A 24,861-nucleotide genomic window follows, 5' to 3' on the forward strand; every position below is an offset into this window, starting at 1 on the left:
TCACCTAAAGAGGTGAAAAGTGGGTGTTTAGATATTATCAGGTCTGTAGCTGGCAGTCATGTACACACTGTGTAAATCTCCCCGCACCGGAGGCACCTGGTGTGGAAAGGCGTCCTCTGAGAGCAGCCAGCAGAGCCCAGCTGATGCCTGTGTGTGCTCAGCACCATCAGACCCCGAGGTCGGGCGGCGTGGGGAGGACTCGCACGGCAATACGATGTGCTGCGGATAAGGCAGTAACGTCCCGGCATGAAATACTCTCATGCTCTTTCAGTGCACTGGTGCAAAAAGATCCAGGAAAAAGCTCAAGTATAGCTCTTGTACAGCGTGTGCTTCAGGTTTTACTGAACACTGCACTGTGGCCTGTCCTTAGAAGGATCTCCTCAGTAAATTATGTTTTGAATGACGATGCCACCTTTAGAGAGACAAACCTGGGTTATCAGCCAATTGTCCTATTCTGGCCCCAGACTCAGTTTAGCTAAGCGAGCCCAGGATGGAGGGCATGCAGCAGGACCTTCTTTTTGGCCATCATTCAGTGCAGCGCAGCGTACTTTGTTCAGGAGAAGCATTTAGAGTTCCGCAGGTCCCAGAAAACCACCAGTACCACCACAACATATATCGTATCGGACGATACTGGGATGATGCCCAACATCAGATGTAATTCTGAACCTACTTTGAAAAGTGCCCTTTACAATGATCCATGCTCATCATTGGTACAGGGCGTACTCATGCTGTGGAATGAAACAGAGCTGCACCTGCTTACATCAATGGATTTATCCATCTCTCTAAACAGCTGCTTTATTAGCAGTTGCTGATTCTACTTTAAAAGGTGCTTACAGGCAGATGGTTTTACCTCATAAATCACTTCAGCATAAAGATGGATGTGTTTTATGCCGAAGTGGAGTTTGTGCTGCCTTTTCTTGCTTACTCATATTAACAGGAATGTGTATGCAAATTTCCCTTCTCCCAGCAGCTACAGTAAATTGCTCTTGGGCACTTGAACCCCTTCCAGCTTGATTTAAAAGTTCAAAAGAAGTGTAAATAGATATATATTTTTTCCCCAAAAAAGCTGGGGCAGGGGAAGTTGACTGCTTGGGTAAAGGTTTTAACCCCATGTTAGCAGATTTTGAAGGTGCAGTGGTTTTGGTGAGGTACCACTGCCCTCCCCCCATCCCACTGCACGTGGACTGCTGTTCAATAAGCAGGAAAAATGTAAATAATGCAGATATGAATAAAATATAAAATATAGACAGATGATTAAATACATTATGGTCCTCTATATGAGAAACAGCCTCAGCAATAGCCCTGGGTAATGCTCCAGCTGAGCTGCGTTGTCTGTAACTACGATGATCGGTCCCAATCAGTCGGGTGGTTTGTGGTTCGCCCCCAGGCCCGGGGCAGCCCCCACGCTGCTGGGGGAGCTGCCGAGATGTCGCTCTGCAGAAGTGCTGCTCTTCAGCTGGGTGAGCGCTGGCCCTGGGCAGCTATTTTGGGTGTTTCTATAAGAAGCAATATGTAAGTGAGGCTGTTATTATATGTTGTGGTTGGAGTATCATGCTTAGTAGGGTCAGTATGTTTGGAAAAAGTTGATTCTTTGTGGAATGATGTTGGGTTATTTTTGTCTTTCTTTTTGGGGACAAATGGAGGTGCTTCCTCCTGCAGTTTCTGACGGTCGGCTGAATGCAGTTGCTAATGCAGATCTTGCACGTGGATGGGGCCTTTGAGCCCTTATTTGGTTCCTCTCTACTACTTCCTTTCTGTGCTGTGATACTCACATGTGAATGTCTAGAAACCCATTCAGGAACAGCCGTGCAGTTAAATGGTTATTTTGCTATCTCAACGTCCTGCTGCCGTAGGTGACTGTAGCTGTAGTGGTATGTGTGAATATCGCAGAATGTTTGTACGGAGATTTGTGACTGCAGATATGTGCTTGGGCATTATGACTGTCCCTTTCCCTCTTATAGTCTTGGTGTAGAATTAGGGAAGAAAACCAGAGTTACTACTTTGTTATAAAACTTTAGAAGATGTCTGAGACGGTGCTATGCTTGTGTTGGGTGTGCCATGTCACTGCCCGTGTGGCGCACGGTTCATTCCGCTCTGTCAATTGCAGGATATTTGTGAAAGGAAATCTAAATATAAACTTTGTTTCTGTAGCTGGTGGGAAGCAAAACCAGTGGCCCAATAGGTAAAACACCCTGTGCGCAGCGTTGTTTCCACATCCTTCCCACTAACTACCTTGGTACTTAACGAATGACTGTTAGACGAAAGGGAACTCCTTCTGCCCTTGCTGGCAGTGGGCAGCTTCGTACCCTGAGTTCCCACCGCTGAGATCAGTCGTGGTACATCACAGAGTTGAAGTGGTGCATTATAACTAACGCCCAGCAATCTGTCCTGAACCTCATCTCAGACGGGAGAAATCGAGGTGTGTCCGTGTCTCCAGCACAGACTCCCTGCTCTGAGGGGGATGCGCAGGGTCAGAGCCATCCCCCCAAATCCTCCTGTATCCGAGTGATTTAGCTTTGTGCAAACAGGCAAAGCGTTTGGACTTCTGCCTGCTGAAATAAGTCCTCATGTTTCACATCCAAAGTGCCTTTGCCTCAACCTGCATCACCAGGAGAATTAGTTTAAATAATTTAAAGCTTTCTCCAGATATGTCTCACTATCTCAGCTATGGTTTTGGGTGCTGAACAGCTCAGCTTGTTGGGAGCTGAGAGCATCCTGATATATTGAGGACTTTCTTTGCCAAGTTAAAAATATGGAATACATTCAAGTGAATGCAGTATTATAAAAAAAAAAACCAACACATTTTTTTGCCTTTAAAGGCAAGATGGTCTTTATTTGTTTCAGAAAGCCAATAGGCGTGTGGGGCCAAATTGGCTGCTGAGACAGACAGGAATAACTGTTTTATTTAATGCAATTTTACTCACTAGTCAGATCACAAACTTTATCCTGCAAATTGATTAGAAATACTAACGAGCTTTTACAGCTTTCAACAGAAAACTCTAAGGTTCACATCTAGATTTTAGACCAGAAACATCTTTGAGAGCGGCCGGTGACAGTATGGCATGTTGCAGGATAGTCCCATTGTGTCTCGCACCACGTCTGCCGCGGAGGGGCCGTGGCCTTGTGAGGCACGTGTTTAGCTTGCTTTCACGCTGTTGCGACAGAATAGACAACGCTCAATAGCAGGGTAATCAGACTTGCCCTACCGAATCTGTAACAGGTGAGTTGAAACCCTGACATGTAGGTGCATTAAGATAATCTTGGGACTGCTCACTAAATAGTGTTGACTTTCATCCCTGCTCGCCACTGGCAGTATTTCCATTCACTGAGTTTGTATTAAAAATATCTCCTATGATCTTCCCAAGGCAGGGGAAACACTCAGTGAAGAACTGCAAAGTAACTAATCTGCTGACTCTGAAGCAGCAACATTATTCCCCCCCACACACACACTGCAGGGAATAAAACGAGGATGAATTTACCTCTTCCTCCTTTAAATTCATCGCTTAGCAAGAAACTGTATTATAGAAAAGCATTCCCACTGTTTTGGCATGGCTGCTGTATTACTTGCTTGTTCTGGGAGTATCATTTTGGTAACATAGGAAAGGAGGAGTGTGATCTTTGGAGAAAGAGGAACTCCAAGGGAAGGCGAGCGATCTTAAATGTTGTGTTTTGGTGAAAGGAGGCTTTGTCCTGCATGACAACTTGAATCATAAAAAGTTTACTTAAAGATGAACTTTCTTGGTGAGTAATGCATGCCCTCAATTTGCTTCCCGTGAAGGCGTCCAAGCATGCTATTTAATTCTCCCCCACAGCGTGGGGGAACATGTAGGACTGACCTGGCATTACCTGTCCCGGGCGTAGGAAAAAATGAGCTAAATGGTGGGTTTTCAGCCCCGCTCCGTGCCACCTGCCTTGTCCAGCACTGGTGGTGTCTGGGCGAGGGTGCAGCTGTGACCGCAGAGGCTTGGGTGAGCGCCGGGAGAGGTGCCGAGCCGTGGGCGTGCGCCGGGGCAGCCCCGGCACTGGGGAGGTTATGGGGGGCGGGAGGTGTCCCCCGCTGCTGCCCCGCCCTTGCAGCGCGGGAGCAGGCGTGAACCGCCGTGGGATCTTTTGCTCCCTGTCGGGCTTCAGGCAGGGGAGAAACCCAACTTTTATTTGCTTTCGATTTAATCAGAACTGCCCTCAAATTAAAGGCATGTTTTGAAAAAGCAAGGCCTTCAGGAAGTGGCAAAGCGCGTACGGATGACAGCAAAAGGTTTTATTATGTGCACTTCAACAGTGTGCCTCCGTCCCTGTTTACCCAGGGGTATTGCCTGCTCTTTCACATCCAACCAGTTTAAAAATGCTTTGGGACACAAATATCCCCATGTCCCCTGCGCCATCGGGCAGAGCAGATGGACTCTTCCAGAAGCTCCAGTGTACTGAAACCAGCATCCCGTGGCAAACTGGAGCTGCCTGCTGTGTCACTTGGTGTTCGCTACAGGTGTTTGATTTACTCCTGGGACAGGAGGAAAACCAGGATTCACAGCAAACAGTGAACTTGCACAGAGCTCTTCTTTCATCCAAACCCATTTCCTTTAAATGTTGCGAACTTTGGGACAGCTGCATAATACAGGGGTTTATGTAAAAGAAATTGCTGAAAGCCCTCTCGGCTTTGATACTTTCCACTGGCCCTGTCAGCCTACGCTGACACCTGCGTAAAGGAGGAAAATGGCAAATATCTACAATTTCTACCTTCTCACTGAGTGAGGTTTGCCAGATCGATGTCAGGAGAAGGGCTGCACACATGGGGTTTTTGTAGCTGCATATAGCGACTACTGTGCAATGGAATTTCCCTTAAAAGTCGTGATATCCTGGATGCGTTTGGAGCCCATCAGGCGTGCGGGTGCTGAGTGGGACCGTGCTGCAAATCGCACCCACAGCTGCACGAGGAGCTGGTCACCGCTCATGAGCAGACCCGGGGGAGCCGCCACTCTGCAAACTCCTATCCTGCAATGAAACATAAGGTAATTTGAACTAGTTTGTGCTGCAGTGAAAAATGTGTATGCCAGTGATCCCCTTCTTGCCTCAAACTACTGTATGACCTCGGTAAGCCTTTCACTTGAGCCTAGACCTGGTCTGTGATCTTCCCACTGTCTGTAAGACTCCAGGAAGCTGTGGACGTGATGTTTCAGCAATATGTGAGCCCCTGATCATCCTGTCCAAACGCAAAAAATGTTTCTTCCTGTCCTCCAACCCTTGCCAAGGGCACCTGGGTGAAGGCCAGCTCTGGGCAAAGACTACGGGGGTGCTGGGAGGGGGAGAACCTGTCACTTCTGTAATGGGGCCCATTGCAGGTGCAAGGCTGCTTGATCGATGGGCAGACAGGCCGTGCCCCTCCTTCCTTCCTTCTGTAAATGGCTGTCTCCTTGATTAGTGGTCTGTCTCACCACTTCTGTTTCAACAGCCTCACTTAGAGCAGGGCTACAAATTTGCATCCCTACAGCCAGCTCAATGTCCTTAATTACATGTGTCTTTATATGTCTAAGGAAAATTTCAGGTTTGGAAATGGATGGAGAGAGGACAGGTTTCTATATTTGTAGGGCTATGCATTTTTCCCATGTAGAATTTCCTGTAAAGACATCTGGGCTGATTCTCATTTATGGTAAGGCTGCTTCACATAAATACAGAAGGGAGCTTGAAGCTTAAATAATGGTGTGTTCCGCTAAAGCGATGCTGGGGGACTGGCAGAAACGGGAAACCCATCAGAGTCCTGATGTCCGAGTGCAATGGCCCTGCTCTGAGCTACGGTCACTGGAACTATGTCCACCCTCCCTGTATGGGATGCTCAGATGTGCTTCTCGTGGAAGTCATGTTTGTAACAGTGAAGGAGACATCTCGTTTATCCTGGTGTTAAGAGAAGAATAAAAGGGGAGAACCTCCCCAAAACCACAAACCTGTAGAAAATCCTTGCTGTAAAGTGTTTAATTCAGTGTTCGTCACAGTGTTCATTACAAGCTTCCTGTTGTACCCGGCACTTTGAGCAGTCTTTGCCCATCCAAAAATATCACAATAAGATGTGGCTTAGAGTCCTGTCTACTGTTAGTCAAACATCATCTCTTCGTGTTCTTCTCAAACATGCCATGTTTCCTGGGCTTGCTCAGACTACCTGCACGGATACTTTTTTCCTTTTAGTTTTTTTTTCCCCTAAATAATCTTTGCAAGGGTCACCATCCACAGACTGTTGCTGTTTTCAGAATGTCTGTAATATTTGCCCATTCCAATAAGCTTCCTACAAGACAGTCACAGTTCAATCTTACCTAGAATGAAGAGGAAACATGACAAAGCTTCCACAGCTTTCTCCTTGCTTTTAATGCATCAGCCACAGTCTCTTCCATTTCCTTTCCTTGATGACTTTTCCAGCCTTGTTTTAGAAGATGCCTTCACTCATTTAAAAAAGGTTGTTGAATCAGGAAATGAAATGGAAAAGTAATTTATGCTAGATACTTTCTGGTGTTTTTTACTATGTAACATTCTGAGAGATGGCTCCTTTGCTTTGTCACCAGGTCAGTTCTGTCCGAGTCCCAAGCCAGACATCAACATTTAACATGCTTTATAGATGTCAACTGTTTTTGTTGGATCGTATATTGCCCTTCTATTACGCACATAATATCCTAGCAAATGATGAAAAGTACCTGCTGGCTAAACGAAAATGCCAGATGCAAAGAATTTTTGTTCATTTGCAAATTTAAAGAATGACAATACTTCCTTCGATTTTTCTTGTTAACATCACTTGTTGGCCAAAGAAATGTTCCTGAATAAGTCTGCTCCATGCCTTGTTACTACATGAGCTGAAAAGACGCCCACAAAAATTAAGACAACTGCCAGGGAATTCAGCAGGTCTGATTCTAGTCTTCTCGTTAGTGTAAATCAAGGATGTCATCACGGAAATCAGTGCAGTTAGTGGAAAACGAATTTAAGTGAGGACAGAATTGATTGAATGTACATGAGAGAGATAATATGTTGTTGTAGCATCTGTGTGCTTATTCAATTGCGATAAGAAACCAGCAGTAAAATATGCCTCAGCACAGCTGCTTGGTGCTTGCATTGCTCAGATCGAACGAACTACGTGCATTGGGGAAGACAACGTGGCCCTTCACACAGGACGTGTGCCGCTGAATTTGAAGAACTGCAATCCTGGTGGTGCTTTTGGACCTCCTTACAATGCCAACTTCTGTTACCCTGAGGATGGCACGGCAACGTGCTTCACCTGCAGACTGGCATTGAAAACAACCCACGAAATCTGTTTCACCCAAAGCAGGCCGTGATGCAGCAAGGTGTCGCAGGCTGATACCTCAAGTCTTCCCGTTTCCACTTTGATGTTGGCCTCATACGTTTCTGAAACTTTAAAGACTGAGGTATTTTGGTTACTAGTGGAGTTTTCTCCGTGCTGTTTCCAATATGCAACTTTCACCTTCAGCGAAGGGAAGGTCCTGGTTCAGAGACTCCAGGTGAGGAACAAGCAAAGGTCTTCTGTGGTAAAAACACAGCTCAGCCCGGAGCCTGCTGAGAGTGCAGTCCATCTGTCTCTGGATCTTCACATGAGGAAGCTGTAAAGCAGCCCTGACTGCAAGGTCCTGGGAGTAAACTGCCTGTGCTTCATTCTCCCTGAGACAGCACGCAGCGTCAGGTTCAGGGTGAGAAACCCTCTTTCTTCATAAAGAGATTGATGTCCTCCTAAATACACGTGACATTGCTAACTTCCCAGTTAGGCATGTATCATCGTCCAGGTTTAAAAGGGTTTGAAGTTGTTTGTGTAAAGCTATGGAGCCTATGAACTAACCTTTCAGAGGTTTGGGGCAAACATACTCTTAGAATTTTTCTTCACTTGCACGACGGGTCTGCAGAAAAGGTCTGAAAGGCTCTTCCAGTACAGAGTCGCACCAAACAGCAGAATTAACCATACTCTAAAGAAGTCACATTTAACATCCATAAATTTTGTCTTAGTACCTGAAAAATCAAAGAAAGAAATGCTTCTTTTCAGTAAATAATCATACTTAGATGAACTCAATCTTCCCAAAGACACTGTTTCAACAGCTAGCATTTTCATCCTAGTCTTTTTCCCCCTCATGGTTCCTTAGGATTTTTTCCTATTCCTGTCACAGGCACACAGATATTTCACTAAAATTGTGGGTGAATCTTCTTGCCGTGAAACGATTCAGTTTTACATGGTGTTGTGTGGCTGTCGATAACGTATTGGCAGCTATTGCTTCAGTCATGATGGCACAAAGAAATGAAGTAATAGTTAACGTCTCTGTGGTTTTATTGAGGTTAAATTCAAATCACAACCAGGAAACACTGACTCCTCACTCCCTTTGTGGGCATTTGCTGTTTATTGTAAATATTTGTACATGAAACTGCAAAAGAGCTGAGACATCCCTGTGAGATGCCTCTGCAGAAAACAAGTTAAAATCTGTCTCTTTGAAAACAACATCATAGACTGCAAATTTTTTCTTAAATATTCATATATGTGAAAGCAGTAAGTAGCTTTTTGCAGGTAGAAATACTGGAGAAAAGAGGACGTGTTTGCCCAACTCGGTTAAACTCCAAGTAAAGCAGGATAATGTGTGTCAGGGTAGGTGCTTACAGGGAGCTGGGGCTGTTGATAAATCTGCATCTTGAAGTGTTTTACCGTCAGCTTTGGGTGCTGGAACATTGTACGCAGTCCCTTGATTGGCACCTCCTGGCCGAGCCGCTGCGGAGGTTTGCTGGGGCGGGTGGTGAATGGGGGAAGCGTTGGGCGTCTGCCCTGGCTCCTTGCTCGGGGAGGCGGCTGAGGAGCCCGCAACAGCCTGGTCGTGGGGACGGCAAGGCAGGGACAGCACGTGGTGCCCCGGCTCCACGCCACGTCCAGGCTCCTCTCCGAGGCATCAGAACAGAGAAGCTCTACTCTCCCAGTGCCTCTCCTCATCTGCTCTGCGGTAGGCTTTTCTCTGCCTAGGAGAGTCTGAAATGAGCCAACTTAAAGCTGATCTTTCCTCATTGAAACACGAAACTCAGGAATATATCATGTTTAGGCAAAAAATGAAGGATTCCTAACTGCTCTTGTTAAAGAGAAGACTTGCAAATTATGAGCTGTATTTCTGAGTGTCATTCCAGAGCGTGGCTTGACTTGCTCTGCTGAGAGACTAAGACTGATGCCCTACAACTTGCTTATTTGTAAGTAATTATTTTACTCCTTTACACAGGAAACAGTATCCAGACAACGCAAGTTGTCTGGTGGAAAATTTGTAAGTGATTTGCTGTTCCTCTCTCACGGTGAATTCCTATTGTAGCACATTGAGGATTGCACAATTGCAAGCTAAAATAAAACTGAAAATATGACACAAGGAAGCAGACCAAAATAACCCCCTGGTGTGAGGTGTCGTTACCTGTCATTGGGAAAGCAATTCAAGATTTTCATACAGTTGGCTATAATGTTTCTGGACCTAAATTATGCTGTCAGCAAACCGCATAAAAGTAATTTAGCAAACATCAGAATGTCTTGGGGAAAAAAAGAAAGAAAAAAAAAAAACCAAACTCAAAACCCAGCAAAACAAAACCAGCCCCTAAGTACAAGGGCAGGATAAAGCTATTGTATGATCTGTCATGAGAAGCGGCGAATGGAGGGAGCTGTTTTCTAACGCTTTGAAGCATCCTGGGCAGCTATAAGCCAGCTGGCTAAACTGATTTAAATATGCTGGCTGGGGAAAGGGGAAGAAAGATTTTTATTTTATTTTTTCCCTGATATGATGGGGGAAAAAATTTGTTTTACAGATGTTGTCATAGTTCCCTTTGAGTTAGCTATGGCATGCTTCAGCCTCTGGATGATATTGTTGGGTTGTATGTAAGTTCACTAATTTTTATTAAAATTAATATTTTTATTAAATTATTAAACATTATTTTGTCCTTCTATTTTAAATCTCTATATGTAGTGCTATAGCCTGGTAAATATATAAGAAACTTTAAGATAGATTGGTATTGAACATAGTTTAAGAATTGCCCGTGGGAGGGGAAATAAAAAATCCACATCGTTAGAGTATGAAAAAGCTGAAGTCTGTTGCATACAACCAGGAGATAAAACACTGGATCGGTTTGCCACAGAAACCTTTCCTGCTTATGCCGAAATCTTTTATGAGAGGTTATCAAAGCACTCCAATAAGGCTATTGCACAAGGACCACGTAACTTAAAAGCAAAGCCACATAGGAGAGGCAGCTCTGTGCACTGCCGTTCAGATGTACAGCGCTGTTTGGCTCCCCTAATTACCTCTGTGTGTGTTCTTCCCCTCACGGGGAACACAGGCCAGCGCAGCCGTCGATGAAAGCGGAGCGCCAAACAAGATGCCAAACAATCTGGCTTTACAGCTTCGCACAGCACGGACTGAGGGGGAAAGAGCAGAAAGAGGCAGCAGGCAACAGGGTCCAGGCTCCGCGCAGAACCGAAACGCGCAGGAACGAGGTTCCCGGTGACTCCTGGGACACGGTCGGGAGGTGCAGCCGAGTTACACGGGAAAACTAAATGACTTCCTCTTAGCAGACTATTCCTGGCTTTGTTTTCAAGTTGAGCAGGAGTATCATGAGAATGTAGTATATTGCCGTTTGCAATTCTTTCAGATGCGTGAGCTCAGGCAGACAATAGCAAGCCTACGCTGTAGAGCCTCATGTGGTGGTAGAAACGTCAATCTGAATAACTGAGAACTAAAAAAGTTATCATAACACAGCTGGTATTGTTTGGGAGGATAATCTCTTCCAACTTATGCACTACAGGACAGAAAAGAATCCCAACGTAATTTGAAGTGCCACCATCCATCAAGCTTTTTGCATTTACAGCACTCGGAACCGCACGACAACAGACTGGGGAGGAAGCAAGCTCGCATTAAGAAACTCCATGCTGCAGCCCCGTGGTAATGAGAGAATAAAGGCAGATGCAAGGTTGCAAAGGGCCAGCCTCTGCTGCGGCCTGTTTATCTGATACTGTCACTGGGGAGAGCAGTTCCTGGGGGACAGGAGGAAGCCACTGAATGAGGTGAAACAAGACCGTGAGTCTTGCATCCCATGGAGAACCAGAGCCTTCCCGATGGTGCCTAACTGAAGTCGGCAATTTGGGGCAGAGACTGGCAGCGCAGCCAGCGTCTGTCTCCAGCTGCCAGATTTACCTCAAGCTCTGAACGTGCCTCTGCCGAAAGTGCTCTTCTGAGACCAAGCCCCAAAAGCCACTGAAATTCAGACATGATCGCCATGTATCAGTGGCAGATACCAGCATTTGTTATGTTTTGCGTGAATTTGATGCTCTGCTTAGAAATAACCGAGTGGTGCCGAGGGCTGGAGGGTAACGCACCCCCGGTGCTGCGTGCGCTTCCCTCTGCAGCCAGGCCCCGTGCCTGTGGCTAGAAAGCGCTGCAGGCTCCTCTTAGCCCTTCGTGTGTGTAAAGCCTTAGAAAAACACAATGGTTTGAATGATGGAATTATGAGGGGGTTTTCGGTATTGTATTCTTCTGGGAAATACAAGGTTGGGAGGATTATTTAATATTTTAGACTACAGGAGGTAAATCAACAGAGGCATGTATAGAGTGTGTAAGTTCAGAGTCGCTGCTGTTTAATGGACTGCAGCCGCGTATCGCAGCGTGTGTACATGTAACTGTCTCCCAAACTGGAGACTTGAAGCCTTAAAGGTTCCCTTGCTACACATTACTTCTCTAAACAAGAGACAGAAATATAATACAGTATTACCAAAGTAGATGATTCATTCTGATATGCTACTTAAAACACGCCAAGGACATTAGCTACAGCTCAGCCAAATACTCCCTGTCTGAAATAAACATTGATCTGATGGAGTTCTGCATTAATTTTTAAAACATAACAGCAGGGGGCAAGGAGGGCCAGGGTTTTTCACTGCAAACTAGCTGTTTACACAATAGGAATGAGGGATGTTTTCAGTGTTTACTGTTCTTTTTCTAAATAATTCTCCCCAGAAGCTATATTTGCAATGGCAAAGTTCTGAAGAATTCTAAGGTTCTTAAGGCTCTTCTTTCCGAGTAATTCAGTTTTCAGTAAATAGTCTGTAAAAACACGTCCTGCTTTGTGCACTGTGCATAAGATTGCAGAAATGTATTTTTAGGGTCATGAGCTAAATTAACATCTGGCTCAATTGATATTTCAGCAGTATTACATGCATTTGGTCTGAACGTAGCCTATTGCTTATTTTTTGCCCTCAGATTATGCAGTGGCATTTATCCTATGTGCATGTGACTTATGCCTAGCATTTGAATAAATCTTGGATTTCCAGTCATCTGGCGTACTTGTAAGTTCTCCACATTTTTTATCACTTTGCTTACAACTAATTACTCTGGATACGGCACAGTCTATTTATATGCTTTGTAAACACTCCCTCTTCCAAATGCTTTGTGGTATCATTTTCATCAGTGTCTTTATGGAAGATTGTCAAATGAGGGAAGCAGCTGAACTGGAGAGGCATAGAAAAGAATGGAAAATAAATCCCCTAATATCAACAAGGAAGCGATTGTCAGTGTTAGCAAATATTTCTCTGATAACTATTCTGTTAAATTATTTACAAATTAGGAGTAATAGGTTACCTGCTGCTATGCAAAATGAAGATTTTCTTTTTTTTTTTTTCCCCCTGCAGGTTGCCAAATGAAGTAACTTCCCATAGTGCAGAACAAGCAGCTTTGGTGCCATTGGGATTCTTCCCGCTACTTGATGATGACCTGACAGCAGTGATCAGTCTTCTAGAGCTCCTGCAGGCGCCAGCATTTCCTCAAAAGTATCATTAAGATAATAAAACGATCTTTTTCTTAAAATAGATGCATGTCTTCATCTCTATGGATTAATGAATTGTCTCCAGTTCTGCATGCAGGACGAGGGCACGCTTGCCTGGCTGTCGCTACTACGTGTCGCTTTCCCCGGCAGTCACTATGAAGCCCAGAAGGAAGTTTCCTAACCCCAAGTTTGCTAAACCAAAGGCCTTCAAAATCTCCTCCGTCCTCCGAAGTGCAGAAAAGGGCGTTGAGCGAAGGCGCTGAGGCGCTGCTGGCTGTCAGAGGCACGTGTGAAATGGTCACAGGGAAGTGGAACAAGTTCCTGAAATCTGGAATTCTTCCACAAAACCCACGGCCGTATTTGACAGTTACTGGGATTTTGCAAAGGCAAACTGGACCTGGTAGAGGTCACTGCCAAAAATGAAGGTTATGTTCGTATAAAGAAATGTCACTGAAATACGCAGAAGGATTTGAAGAGAGGCTTTTATGTCTTGGAAAATTTAACGCCTTTTGATTGCCACTGTTTCCTCGGGAGCCCGCTTTGACAAGCGTGGTGTTTCAGGATCTGCGAATACTTACTCCAAACGAACTGGCCAAGGTTTAACAAGAAGGCTCCGTTTTATAGTCAGCCTCACACTGCCCCAGCTACCCCAGTGAATGACAAAAAATGAAACCCAAAACAAAAAACCCCCCCCAACAACCCACAAAACCACACCCCCCTCAAAAAACCCCCCCACCTAAAAAACCTCCACTCAACTTGTAAAGAATACTAAGCTTAGGGAAATAATTTTCTATTCAATAATGTCACTCGAAGAATAATGCCAGTCTTCTGAAAACATATGGGGATATTTGTCCAACTCCTTAATGAGTATTTAAACTATAAAAATACTTTCTGACATAAGAAAAGTTATAGCTGCAATTTTTTGTAAAGGAATAAAATATTAATTTTGTTAATTTTTTTTATTAAAGTCCATTTTGCTCCAACAGGGAAATAAGAATGGTGTTATATTTACATATGCAACTTTGAAATCATTGCAAGTTAGCTATTAAGAGAGAATACTTTGCTTTGGAAAAGAGCAGCTAGCTTACATGTGTTGCCGACCAATTTAAAGCAATGCTAAACATCCCATAACCATAAATGCTATTTTTTGTTTAGATGTTCTAATGCACAAAATGCACAAAAACATGATCTCCAAACTATAAAATAAAAAAAGAACAAACTATAGAAATTTTATGTATTTTTTTTCCTCTTACTGGTTTCAGAGATGTCTATATTTTGGTCCGTGTGAACGTCTGTCTCGGCTGGATGGTTTCAGAAAACTTTGAACGGCCCCAGTAGTTTCTGCAGGGAGGTAAAAAGCATCTCGCTGTGCCTGTGTTTGAAAGTGGGCACTGAGGTAAGGTTTGGCATCTCCTGCTTCAAAGAAAATGGCTAAAATCTGGCGGCGCAGCCTGGGGTCCCTTCCCTCGCCCTTGCCATTCGCACAGGCTGTGCGCCTTTCAAAAAGCAGCAGTGCACTTGTGTCCGGGAGAGACGCTGCAGGTGTCACCCCTACGCGTCCTGGAGGTCCGGGGTGCAATGCCCGTCCCTCTCTGGAGGATCTGGAGCACCAGAAGAAGGTTGGAGCCCTGTCAAAAATAATCGATGAACCTGTAAGGGCTGTAGCGCACAATGCGAGGTTGCAGCCAACGGTGGATGCTGGTATTTTGACAAGTTCTGGGCTCCTCAACCTTGATGATGCTCACTCATTAAACTGTTGCATGTGGGTTTGGGTCAACATGGTGCAGTTACTCGTATCATCTGTTGTTCAGCTTCTGACTATGTCTAAGCCAACTCTGGATAACTAAACAACCATGAGGTTTTTATGCTGTTCTGTAGTAAGAATAATCTAGGTACATCTGGCTTAATGAAGTTGTTTGATCCAAGCAGGAAAAAAGTCTCATCTTTCAGATGTATTCATTTTTTTTCCTAGTTTTTTTTATTTTTATCAATGTTTATAGCAGGATTTTATTCAGTTTTACTTTCTTACATGACATGAGTGGGGAGGGCGGAAGGGTTGCTCTGAAATAATTCTGTGCCTGGTGAAAGACCTAGTCCTTTACTTTCCTGCAACAGTAGTTCTCACTCACATATCTAATCAATTTTAAATAACTTAAGAACAGGATCAAAATTTCATGTCTAAAAATAAGGTGATGAAAATAGCCTATTAAAAGTACTATGGTATATTGGTGGTACAGCTGTAAGGGATTTACAAAAATTAATTATATTACTGTTGTAAAAATATCAGCATTGAAGTTAGTGCCAATGTATTTTGGTCTTGGATTCCACATATTCATCTGTCTGGTATTTTCAGAAAAAGCAATCTACTTAAAGTCTCTTTCTCTATAGAATTTTTTGTCTGCCATTATACATGCCTGATCTAGAATTCTTAATTTGGAAATTAAATGTTCATCATACAAAAATACCACGTTGTACTTGACAATACTTTGGCTTTTTTCTTAAATCCAGAGATTCCAAGACAACGAACAATAATAAGCCCCATTTTTTTCCTTTATTGGGAGCTAAAGAGTACTGAAGAAGTTCAACGATGACTTACTCATGGGAAAAAAAAAAAAAGTGGGAAATAGTGCAATTTCCATTTTCATTGATATTTTTAATATCTACTGAGTCTGGAAACTCCTGTTTTGATGAACATCATCAACAAATGTTGTCAAGTTTAAATTACTCCATTGTTCTGCAAGATTTTGGTATGCTGTATGTTAGGAGACTCAGGATATTTAAAAACCACTAGGGAGAATTGGTGGGAAGTTGGAGGAAACTTTCTGACATATCAGAGCAATCATTTATTGTTAATGCTTGAGATAATTATGTGAAGTTGGTGAAATTATTTATGGTTTTGTGATTAAACTTCTCTCTTCCCAAAGATGGAGTTCAAAAGTATTCATAGTATTATGACATTATTTCTCTCTCTTTCAAAGTTTTGGGCAAGGAAAATGGAGTTCTTTTGGTTGCCTCAAACACCTGTATTATGCATCATTTTGAAGGTCATAAACTGGAGTCTCATGGAATTTTCTGCTTCTATAATTGAGGAGAAAATTCTGATAATATTTTTCACGTGAGAACAAGTCCTCTTACTTCAAGGCAGAGATTTAATGTGGTGTTAGCCACTGAGCATCAGTAGCTCACCTCTCACCAGGTGAGAAAGTGGAGGACTGAGGATTCTGCAAACTCCCCTTGCTGTTGCCAGAAGGTAATTTTGCAGAAGCAAGCCAACCCTTTATTTTAGTTACTGCAGAAGGAATACTGGGAACACCTTTTTTTGGCTGCAGGGCAGCACTGTGCAAACCTGTGCAGCCCCATTGCGGGAAGTGGAGGTGGTCAAGAAAGACTCCTCTAGGATGAATGAACTGTGGAACGAAGCATCTCCCACAGCTGCTGAGAAAAGAAAGGGAATGTCTTTAAAAAGGACTGGCCTAATGCGGAACTCTCTGCGGCTCAGGAATTAAATACTTCTCAGATGACTGCGCTGGTTCTTCCAGATGTGTGAGCAATTTTTAGTGCTGATGAGATTTTGCTAGCGCAATCCACCATACGAGTGTGGACAGTTTCACTCCAAATGGGCTCCATTTTTATTCTTTTAGAGAAAGTGGTTTTCAGGAAATATCTGCAGATTTTATCCTGCAGAAAGATGTCCTATAAGATGTCTCTAAGGGTTTTTTGACCCATCCTTCCAATGTGACAGGACACTACTGACTACTACCAAGGAGGTTACGTAAGTGTCCTTAAGTGCTATGAGTTAGTATTCTATCACGTAGGACAACCACAACCTTCTATTTACTGCAAAAATAGGCTTTTGTTTCCTTTTACTGATGGAGACAGGGCAAGTTTTATACAATGATAGAGAAGCAGGACCCTTTAGGGAGGGCTCCTGCCATGGGCAGGAGGCTTTGGGGAGACTCGCTGGGAAAGCCCGGGTGCAGGGAACCCCACCGAGGTTGGTGAATGCCCGTGGCAGGAGGTCACAGCCACCGCTCTGGTGGGGGAGCGCTCGTTGAACACACCCGCTGAGGCCTGTCTTGCTCTGTGTGTGTCAGCACATGTCGGCAGAGGTGGTAGTTTGGTCCTGGGAATACAGAGTCTTAGTCATATTTACGGACTTCACCTACAAGGGGATTTTCAGTTCAACGAGTATCCCAGAAAATACCTCATGTCAAATACATCTTCCTGCCCGTAAGAGTGGGTGTCTCCACTTCCTGCCTGGATGGCAAAACACTCCATCAATGATGGGATAAAGATTAACTGAAAATTAAAGTCATTGGGGTTTGCTCTAAACTCCTTCTCTGTTTTTTCTTTCACCAGTTGCTCTCAGGCTCCGGAGCCCCCCTTCGAGATGGAAATTTACTGTGCTTTTCTCTTGGCGCTTTGGCCTATTTGGTAATTGGAGTCTTCTCATTTGGTGAGCCGTTCCCATGGTTCCCACGTTGTACTCGTTCTTGCTCTTGTATTTTCCGTTCGCTTATTACTTTCCTAATAACTGCTTCTCAGGCTTCTCTCTTCCTTTAATATTTTCTTGTGTGTTTGGCTAGGCTTCTCCACATTCTTGGTATGGCATATGATGTGCCATCTCTGGAACAAGGCGTCACAGCTGCTGGGTGTGGGGTTGCTCCTCCAGAAAGCTTTGCTTCGGTCGCCTGTTTCAGCTCTCTCCACGAAAGTTTTTACTCTGCTTTATAGTGGGTCTCTGTTACAGCAGTGACTTCCTAAAATGGATGATACCTGATCTTGTAAACAATTGCAAGCATCTTGGCTTCAGTGACACCTTTCTCAGTTGGAGCCGCTGGAGTCTTGTGGTCTGGAACCTCTACTCTGTCTTGCGGTTCACTGAGGCTCTCTTCTGTTTCTTGCTCCTGGCTGGATGTATTCCCTTGTTTGCTTTAACTAAGCATCTTAAGGAACCTCACTAGTCTATACGGTCATTTGTGGCTTGGCGTTTTTGTCAGTCCTGACTCTATCGTGCCGGTTTTTTGCTCTGCATGCCAGGACCTCTTAACTTTGGTCCCCTGTAACCGCAGCATCTCTCCTTTCCTCTCTCAACCCCTTCCCTTCACAGGTTTTTGTGTGTTGGTCTTGTAAGGCAGAAAAATCCTCTCCACTCTGAATTCCTCAGAATGTAAATTTATGTCAGCTATCTCTTTAGTTTGCTAGTAGAAAATTAGAAGGATAGGATTAATCAAAAAAGTCATCAACTGTGCTCTTTAAAGGCATTTCCAGATTTTTGGCATATTCAAAACTGGAGACCGCTGCTTCTCACTAATTCCTTCTATCAGAAGGTAACGGGCATAACTAGAAAGAGCAGGCAGACGCTGGTCATTACAGTTTCTTTCACTTTCTCGAAAGAATAGACACCTCTAATGGTTTCAGACCTGGAGTTCCCTTTCTTCAATTTTAGCCAGTTGTTGTCAAAGACATGCTGTAATCCTTTCCATTTCTTGTATTTCTTAATCATATTTGATAGCTCGATAACTTTCTTTAACCGGAGCAATGTGTTAAACTTTTTTTGGCTGCCGCAGAGAGAATTCTAAATAATGTTGCTGAACTAGGTTCCAGCAGTTTTGGTACGTAGCCTAACACCATATATTGTGGTGTGCAGGGAAAATCAGTTCTCCAAAGGGAACTCAATAGCAGTGTGGCTCTTCTGCCAAAAATTCCTAATTCTGGGACTGTACCAGGAAACTTGTGTGGGTCCCATTCTGCTTCCACTCATGTCAAAGGTAAAGCTCCTACTGACTGCCGTGGGATAAGGCTCAGCCTCCAACACTCAGTCCTCACATTCCCATTTCACACATTTTCCTTCAAATTCTTATTAATTTTTTTCTTTATTTTTAGGCTCTGGCAATATACTAACCCTTGTACTCTCCTGTACATTTTCTGGAAGGAGAATCACAGATAGGAACCATTTTCGTCGCCTCTTACGGTTTAAGAGTAGCTCCTGTTCTGTGCCCCAAAGCAAGGCTGGAACTCAGCAGCTGCAATCTGGAGTGACAGACGAGCAAGTCAGATCATGAAAGGAGGAAAAAAAACTGCTGGAAAAGGAGAAAACAAACAGAAGAAGAGCTTGTAATCATGTCAGAAAGGCAAGAAGTGATGTCTTGAAAGAATTAATTTTGTATTTCAGTAATCCCTGGGTTTACTTGGAGAGATAAGAGAAATCAGGGATAGGCTGTGGTCAAGCAGGAGAGAACGGACATGGAAAACTGCAGTCTTGGGACATTTACCATAGGAAATCAAACTCCAGCATCACTGTGTTGTAATGAGTGTTAACATGTTTGAAGCTTGACCATGTATTCTGGTGTGTCTAAGTATACAGACTCCTATATATAGCTCTGGAAATAAACACATGTAATCTGATAGCTTTAAACATAGTACGTTTTGCTTATTAGGCTGTAAGAACACTTGGAAGAAGAAAGTGTCAGAATAAGACTGATACTGGTTTTTGGCATGAAGCTTAGAAGAGATGTGGAGCTGATCTAAAACACAAGGTGACAGGCAACAAGTTGGGACTGCTGGACTATTTCCAGGAGTGCCGCACACTCACTGTCTGATGTTGGGGAAGTCATTTCATGTCCTTGTGCTTTTTCATTTGCTTTCTTCATCTGCATTAGATGGTGCTAATTTCTTCTGTTAGGAGCTCCAGCAGCTCTGAAGGGTGTTAATATTGAAGGAAAGCAACAAAGCTGCAAAGTAACATTAGTCACTTCTCCAAAAAAAAAAAAAAAGTGCAAGAGCTGCCAGGCAGAGATACAGGGAAGGGAACAAAGAGCATCCTTTGCACATTCCCACCTCATTTGTGGACACGTGGCTCAGAGACATGTGAGCCGTGTGCGGTGGGGAAGTGGAAGGGCACAGGTAATCCTTCCCCTGGCCCGTGAATACCCACGGCCTGACCAGCCCCCTGCGTTCCTTACACAAGAACAGCCAAGGACCCTGCCCAAAGAGCCTGAAGGCTGCCTTCAGACCACAGCAGGGGCTGTAACAAGGACCTAAGGAGCAAAGTGCCAAACAGGAGTAAAGTGTCCTACTTTGTGAACTTAATTTTGTAGTTTTGAATACAGAAAACTGAACAAGCAATGCTAATTTTTAAATTTTACTGGTTTAAGTCACTGCATAATCAGGGTCAGCAAAGTTTTATTTACACCCTGTATGCACAGCTGGCAAGAATCTCCAGCTGTGCCTTCTTCAGTGCAAACACTGCTGGAAAGGGAGATAGCACGTAATGTTCCCAGCCCACCTCGCCACGTGCTGCAGGTTGGCTCCTGTACTTGTCGATGTGCGCTGAAACGAGGGCAGGATTTATCCAGGGTCACTCTTGAGGCAGAATTCTCTCTGTAATAGCCCTAATGCTGATGCTAAAGGATTAAGAAATCAACTGTATGTCTACTGCATACAAAGCATCTTATTTAAGGGATTGACAGATTTCATGGAATGGCACCAAACCATTCCAAACCCAATCTATAATGTAGACATTTTAGTTCATCTTAATGCTAATAAACAAAAACCTGAATGAAATATAACACTGCAGCTGTTGGAAGCCATTCAAGTGTGGTTGAAAACAGAAATGCTGACAAAGACTTTATTGCAGCAGTGTCCAATACCTCCCTAGGCAGGCACCACGTTCTCTTCAGTGAACAAACACGTTTTCATGTTTTGCTGTCACTTTGTTTAATGCAAGGTACATAGACAGGAAGGCAAAATGTTGTCAGCTTTTACCTCTGGCTTTCAAAAAGTGAAGTAAATAGAAAATCCCATGGTAGTCAGTGAGACTATACAGATTCTGAATGATTCAAGGTATTGAAAATGAATTTGAGTGTGAAATTAAACACTAAAACACTCTGGTGTTTTGCCTGAGAATAATTTTTTCCCCTATAACTTTGGCTTCTGTTATCTCCAAGAAAATTCACCCATGTAGGTTTGCTCTTGTTCCCTCACAATTTTTTCCCCCCATTTTTCTGCCTGTTCTCAGCTACCTGGGTCACCCAGAAAAGTCCTTTTCAGCTGAGTGGAGCATCCTCAATGATAACAATATAAAATCCTTGTCTTGTACAACCTTTCTTTGTGCCTTACACTTCTCCTGTTTTCTGCTGTTTCAGAATACGTTTGGTTTTATTTCCTGTCACCTTTCTCCATCTTACTGAGAACCTGAAGGTCTTTGCTGCAGATCTGATGTGAAATCTTTGTTCCTGTAACGCCAAGCAAGAGCCAAACACCACAATCCTAACTCACATCAAATTTCTGCTTAGGTCAATGGAAGTTTTGCCTAAGTAAGGCTGCAGGGTTTGACCACGGGTTTGCTGTACATCGCGTATTGCAACGTCTGGTATTGTTTAACGACCTTGCTTGTTTCGAGAGACAGTTTGCATAAAGATGTCTTTTGGGATAAAGTTACAATAGACCGTGTTACTGGGACAAGGTAAGAAAACTGGAAATTAAAACTAAAAAGACCTTTGTCTCTTTAGGAAGAAGACAACGAAGGGTATCGTATTTCTTTTGGTATTGTAATGCTACCAAATTACATCTGCTCCTCAAACATTTTCCAGAGGAAGGATTGCTGGACCCCACTCCAATTATACGCGAGATGCAAAACCTCCAGCATACTCAGCTTTTTCTCTTGATACCAATTCATCATCTCCCTTCCCCCCATCCTACGTCCCCACATTTTAATTTAACTTGCAGCTTCCTGCCAAGCCTTCCCAGCTGAAGCCCAGCGGGAACCGAAGGCGCTCCTCGCCCTTCGGATGCGCTAAACGGCATCACCTGTCCGCGTCTTGCCCGTCCCATCGCCGCCAGCCGGACCGGCCGCACCTGGGGCCGCCGCACCGCTTTCTCTCCCCAGTCCCCCGGTGCTGGGGCGGACGGACGGACGAACGAACGAACGGGACTCGGCTCGGCGCTGCGGGGCTCGGGACTGCCGGCGGGTCCGGCGTCAGGCTACCGTTCACGGATGCGCGCCCGGGGGGAACCTGCGCGGAGCAGCGCGTACCATGCGCGGCCGGGGTCCGGCCCGCCCCGGGGGCCGTGTTTGCTGATGTAATCGCCAGGCAGCCAGCGCTGAAATTTAACACCGAGGCAGGCGGGGAGGGCCGCCGGTGCCGGCGGCTGCAGCGCTGCTCCGCCGTCGGACTCCGTGGGCAGCCGCGGGGCTCCCCCGCTGCCCGGCCCCCGGCGCTCCCCCCCGCCCCCCCCCCCCCCCCGCCGCCGTGCACGCCCCCGCGGGCCGTACGCGGGCCGCCTTCGGGCTTGCGCGGAATTCGGCGGAGACCTCGGGGCCGGCGGGGTTTCATGGCCAGGACCTGACCCTGCGGCGGCGCGGCGCTCGGCTCCGGCTTTCCCTCGGATCTCCGCTGCTCGGGCAAATGCATACAAATGCATTTGGGAGCCGAGAGGACAAGGCGAGGACGCATCTCTCCCGCGGCACAAACGTAAGCGGGAGCCGGGGAGGCGTGAGGGCGGGCCCCGCTCCCCTGGCCGGCGGTGACGGGGCGCACCGCTACCCTGCCGCGGGGCTGGCGGCGGGGCCGGCAGGGGATGGGGATGGGGACTGCGGCTCAGGTCCCTTCCCGGGGGCAGGGCAGGGCGACGCCGGTGGGCTGTCCCCTCACCCCTACCCTCTGAGCTCCAACCGCAACCTCCGAGGTCCCGGGTGCCCCCGGAGGACCGGCGGGGGCTGCGGGGTGCCGGCTCCCCGGGCAGAGCCCGCCTGTGCCGGTGACTGTGCGTGTCTCCCCTCGGCACTCTCCCTCGCCTCTCCTCTCCCTTTCCTTGGATGTTCCTGGTCCCGTCCAACACCCTCGTGTCATCCTTCCTCCGTCCAAGCCCGCGCCTGATAGCCAGTGCACCCCTTCTCCCCGAGGGTGGGTAGGGATCCTGGGGGAGCGTGTGCCTCCGCACCCACAGGTAACCCGGCTGCTCGTCCTCCCTGGTGGTACCTTGCTATTAAAACACAGCAAATAAACCAAACCTGCAGATGTTATGTTTAAGAGCTGAGGTTATTCTTTTCATAACAGAGATGACCAGATGAGGTGTCCTGTATTTACATGCTTATGTTGCAGGCTGAGGTGTTTCTAGTGCATGATCATCTGTGATGCGAAGGCAGAGCTCTGCTCTCCTCTGTCATTTGCCTAAAAGCAGCCTGGGCAAGATGACGCTGAACTTCTGATAGTTGTAATGATATTATACAGGTTACTAGTATGTGTTTCTTTTTGTAAAGTGCTTATTTTATTTGGGCTGTGGCTTAAATATTTACCAGGAACTCCAAGCAGGACAGAGAAGGATTTGTTTTGTGTTGTAGTGAGGATTATGCTGCTGAAGTCTGCCTGGTGTATAATCTGGGTGCGCTTGAATGCTTATGAGCAGTTACGTGGCTGCCTGAAGGTGGCCTTCCTGGGACATCTGTGTGTTTAATGGCTGTGTCTGTGGGACTTCTTCAGGAATTGTCTGGGTGCAATCTAAAAAAGGGTTTGATTTGATATCTGTGAAGGGATATTGCTCATAGAGAAACATAAATTGCATTATAGTAAAGTAGTACAGTAGCACAGATGCAGTTACCTGAGTTCAAAATCTGAGATAAATTCTGTCCATTTAGAATCATGCAGATACATGTTCTGAAGCTATCTTGTTTACCTAATTTACTTTGACTAGAAATGAAGCAACTTGGATGCTTGCTTGTTTTAAGAAACCGGAGTTCCTCACAAATGTATCAGTTTTCCTTAGCATATATCAAACCAGTCAATGTCTTGTGACCTAGACCACCTTTTTGTGGAAATGCCATTAGGTCAGACCTGCTACCTGTATAGGGGGGGTCTCTGCAGGCTAAGTAAATAAAACTTCTACAGCTGCATGACTCCTAAATCTCTCACCAACTTTGTTGATGGAATACTTAATTTTAAATTGTGAACAGCCTTGTGTTACCCTTGTCTTTTGCGAGCATTGAGTTGTAGAACGTTTGAAGAGTGATCTACAAAATGTACAAAGAGAGCATTTCACAGGAGTGGGAATTTGAGCTGTATGCTTCTGCCTTGATACAGAGAAAAACACTTAGTGTATGCTATCTAGGCAACAGAACTAGTGTAAGAAATCAGGGATGTACTCATAAACCAGTTATAAAATCACATCTTTTCCATTAATTTTTCTCCTTTTAGAAATACTAACAGAGTTGACTGTTCTTCTGGATGTAGTAGTTTCTCATCTTAAGCCAAATGCTGCCCAGAGAGTATCTGGGCCACCTGGCCACCTTTCTCCCAACCTACAGCACTGTTGTAGGGCTCCTCTTAGGCCACTGTTCCTCAGAAGGAAAGAGCAATACATCTTTTGATCCTCTACCTTTTACCTTATTTTGTCTCTCCCTCTTTCCCTTCTTTCAAATTGTGACCTTGAGGCAATGGCTTCAGGAGCTTCCCCCTTGCTAGTTAGGTGCATAGTGGCATCTGTGCCCAAAGGCTGTGTGACTGTCACCCAGGAGAGGCTTTGGAGGCTGTTATATCCCCTCAAGCAATGTCAATAGGTCTCTTTAAACTTGGGAAGCAGCACTGGACCTGCTGGCTAATCTCATTATAGCAGCAAAGGAAGATATCTTTCTTTTCAGATCTTGAAAGATAAGGTTTTTAACACCTTGGGATCTTTGAGAGGTGGAGGGCACCTCTGTCTACAAGGTGAACAAGGTTTGGAACCTTTCCCAAACCCCTCCTCAGGCTTGATGAACACAAACCGGACCATTTTCCTTAGCAGTCCTCAGGGGAGATCCAGTGAAGCAATGCACGTGGGGCAGGTGCTGGTATTTCAACCATCTTCACTAATGAGCACAGGAGTGAATGAATCTGTGCCAGTTACACTGGGAACAGGTTTTCTGCCTTCTCTAGCAGCCAGCTAGTGATATTTTTTCCTTTAAACCTGAGGTTTAGGAAACTAGCCTGGAATGAAGAGGATACTGCTGTGCACTGAGTAAACCTGAGGTTTATACACTGCTGAACAGTCTTCAGAGGGTGGAATTTTTCATTGTTGCTTGCCACAACT

General features: G+C 45.1%; 1 protein-coding gene across 1 annotated transcript in view; it reads left to right on the plus strand.

The window, feature by feature from the left end:
* Positions 1 to 22,116: 22,116 nt before the first annotated feature.
* Positions 22,117 to 24,861, plus strand: part of COL24A1 (collagen type XXIV alpha 1 chain) — a 148,215-nt gene continuing 145,470 nt past the window's right edge. The window contains exon 1 of the mRNA XM_054833635.1: positions 22,117 to 22,271. Within this exon, the coding sequence (XP_054689610.1) occupies positions 22,216 to 22,271 (56 nt within the window). The 5' untranslated portion in view covers positions 22,117 to 22,215. The remainder of the gene's footprint in view (positions 22,272 to 24,861) is intronic.

Source organism: Grus americana, chromosome 8, assembly GCF_028858705.1.
Source record: "Grus americana isolate bGruAme1 chromosome 8, bGruAme1.mat, whole genome shotgun sequence".
In the NCBI taxonomy this organism is placed as follows: Eukaryota; Metazoa; Chordata; class Aves; order Gruiformes; family Gruidae; genus Grus; species Grus americana.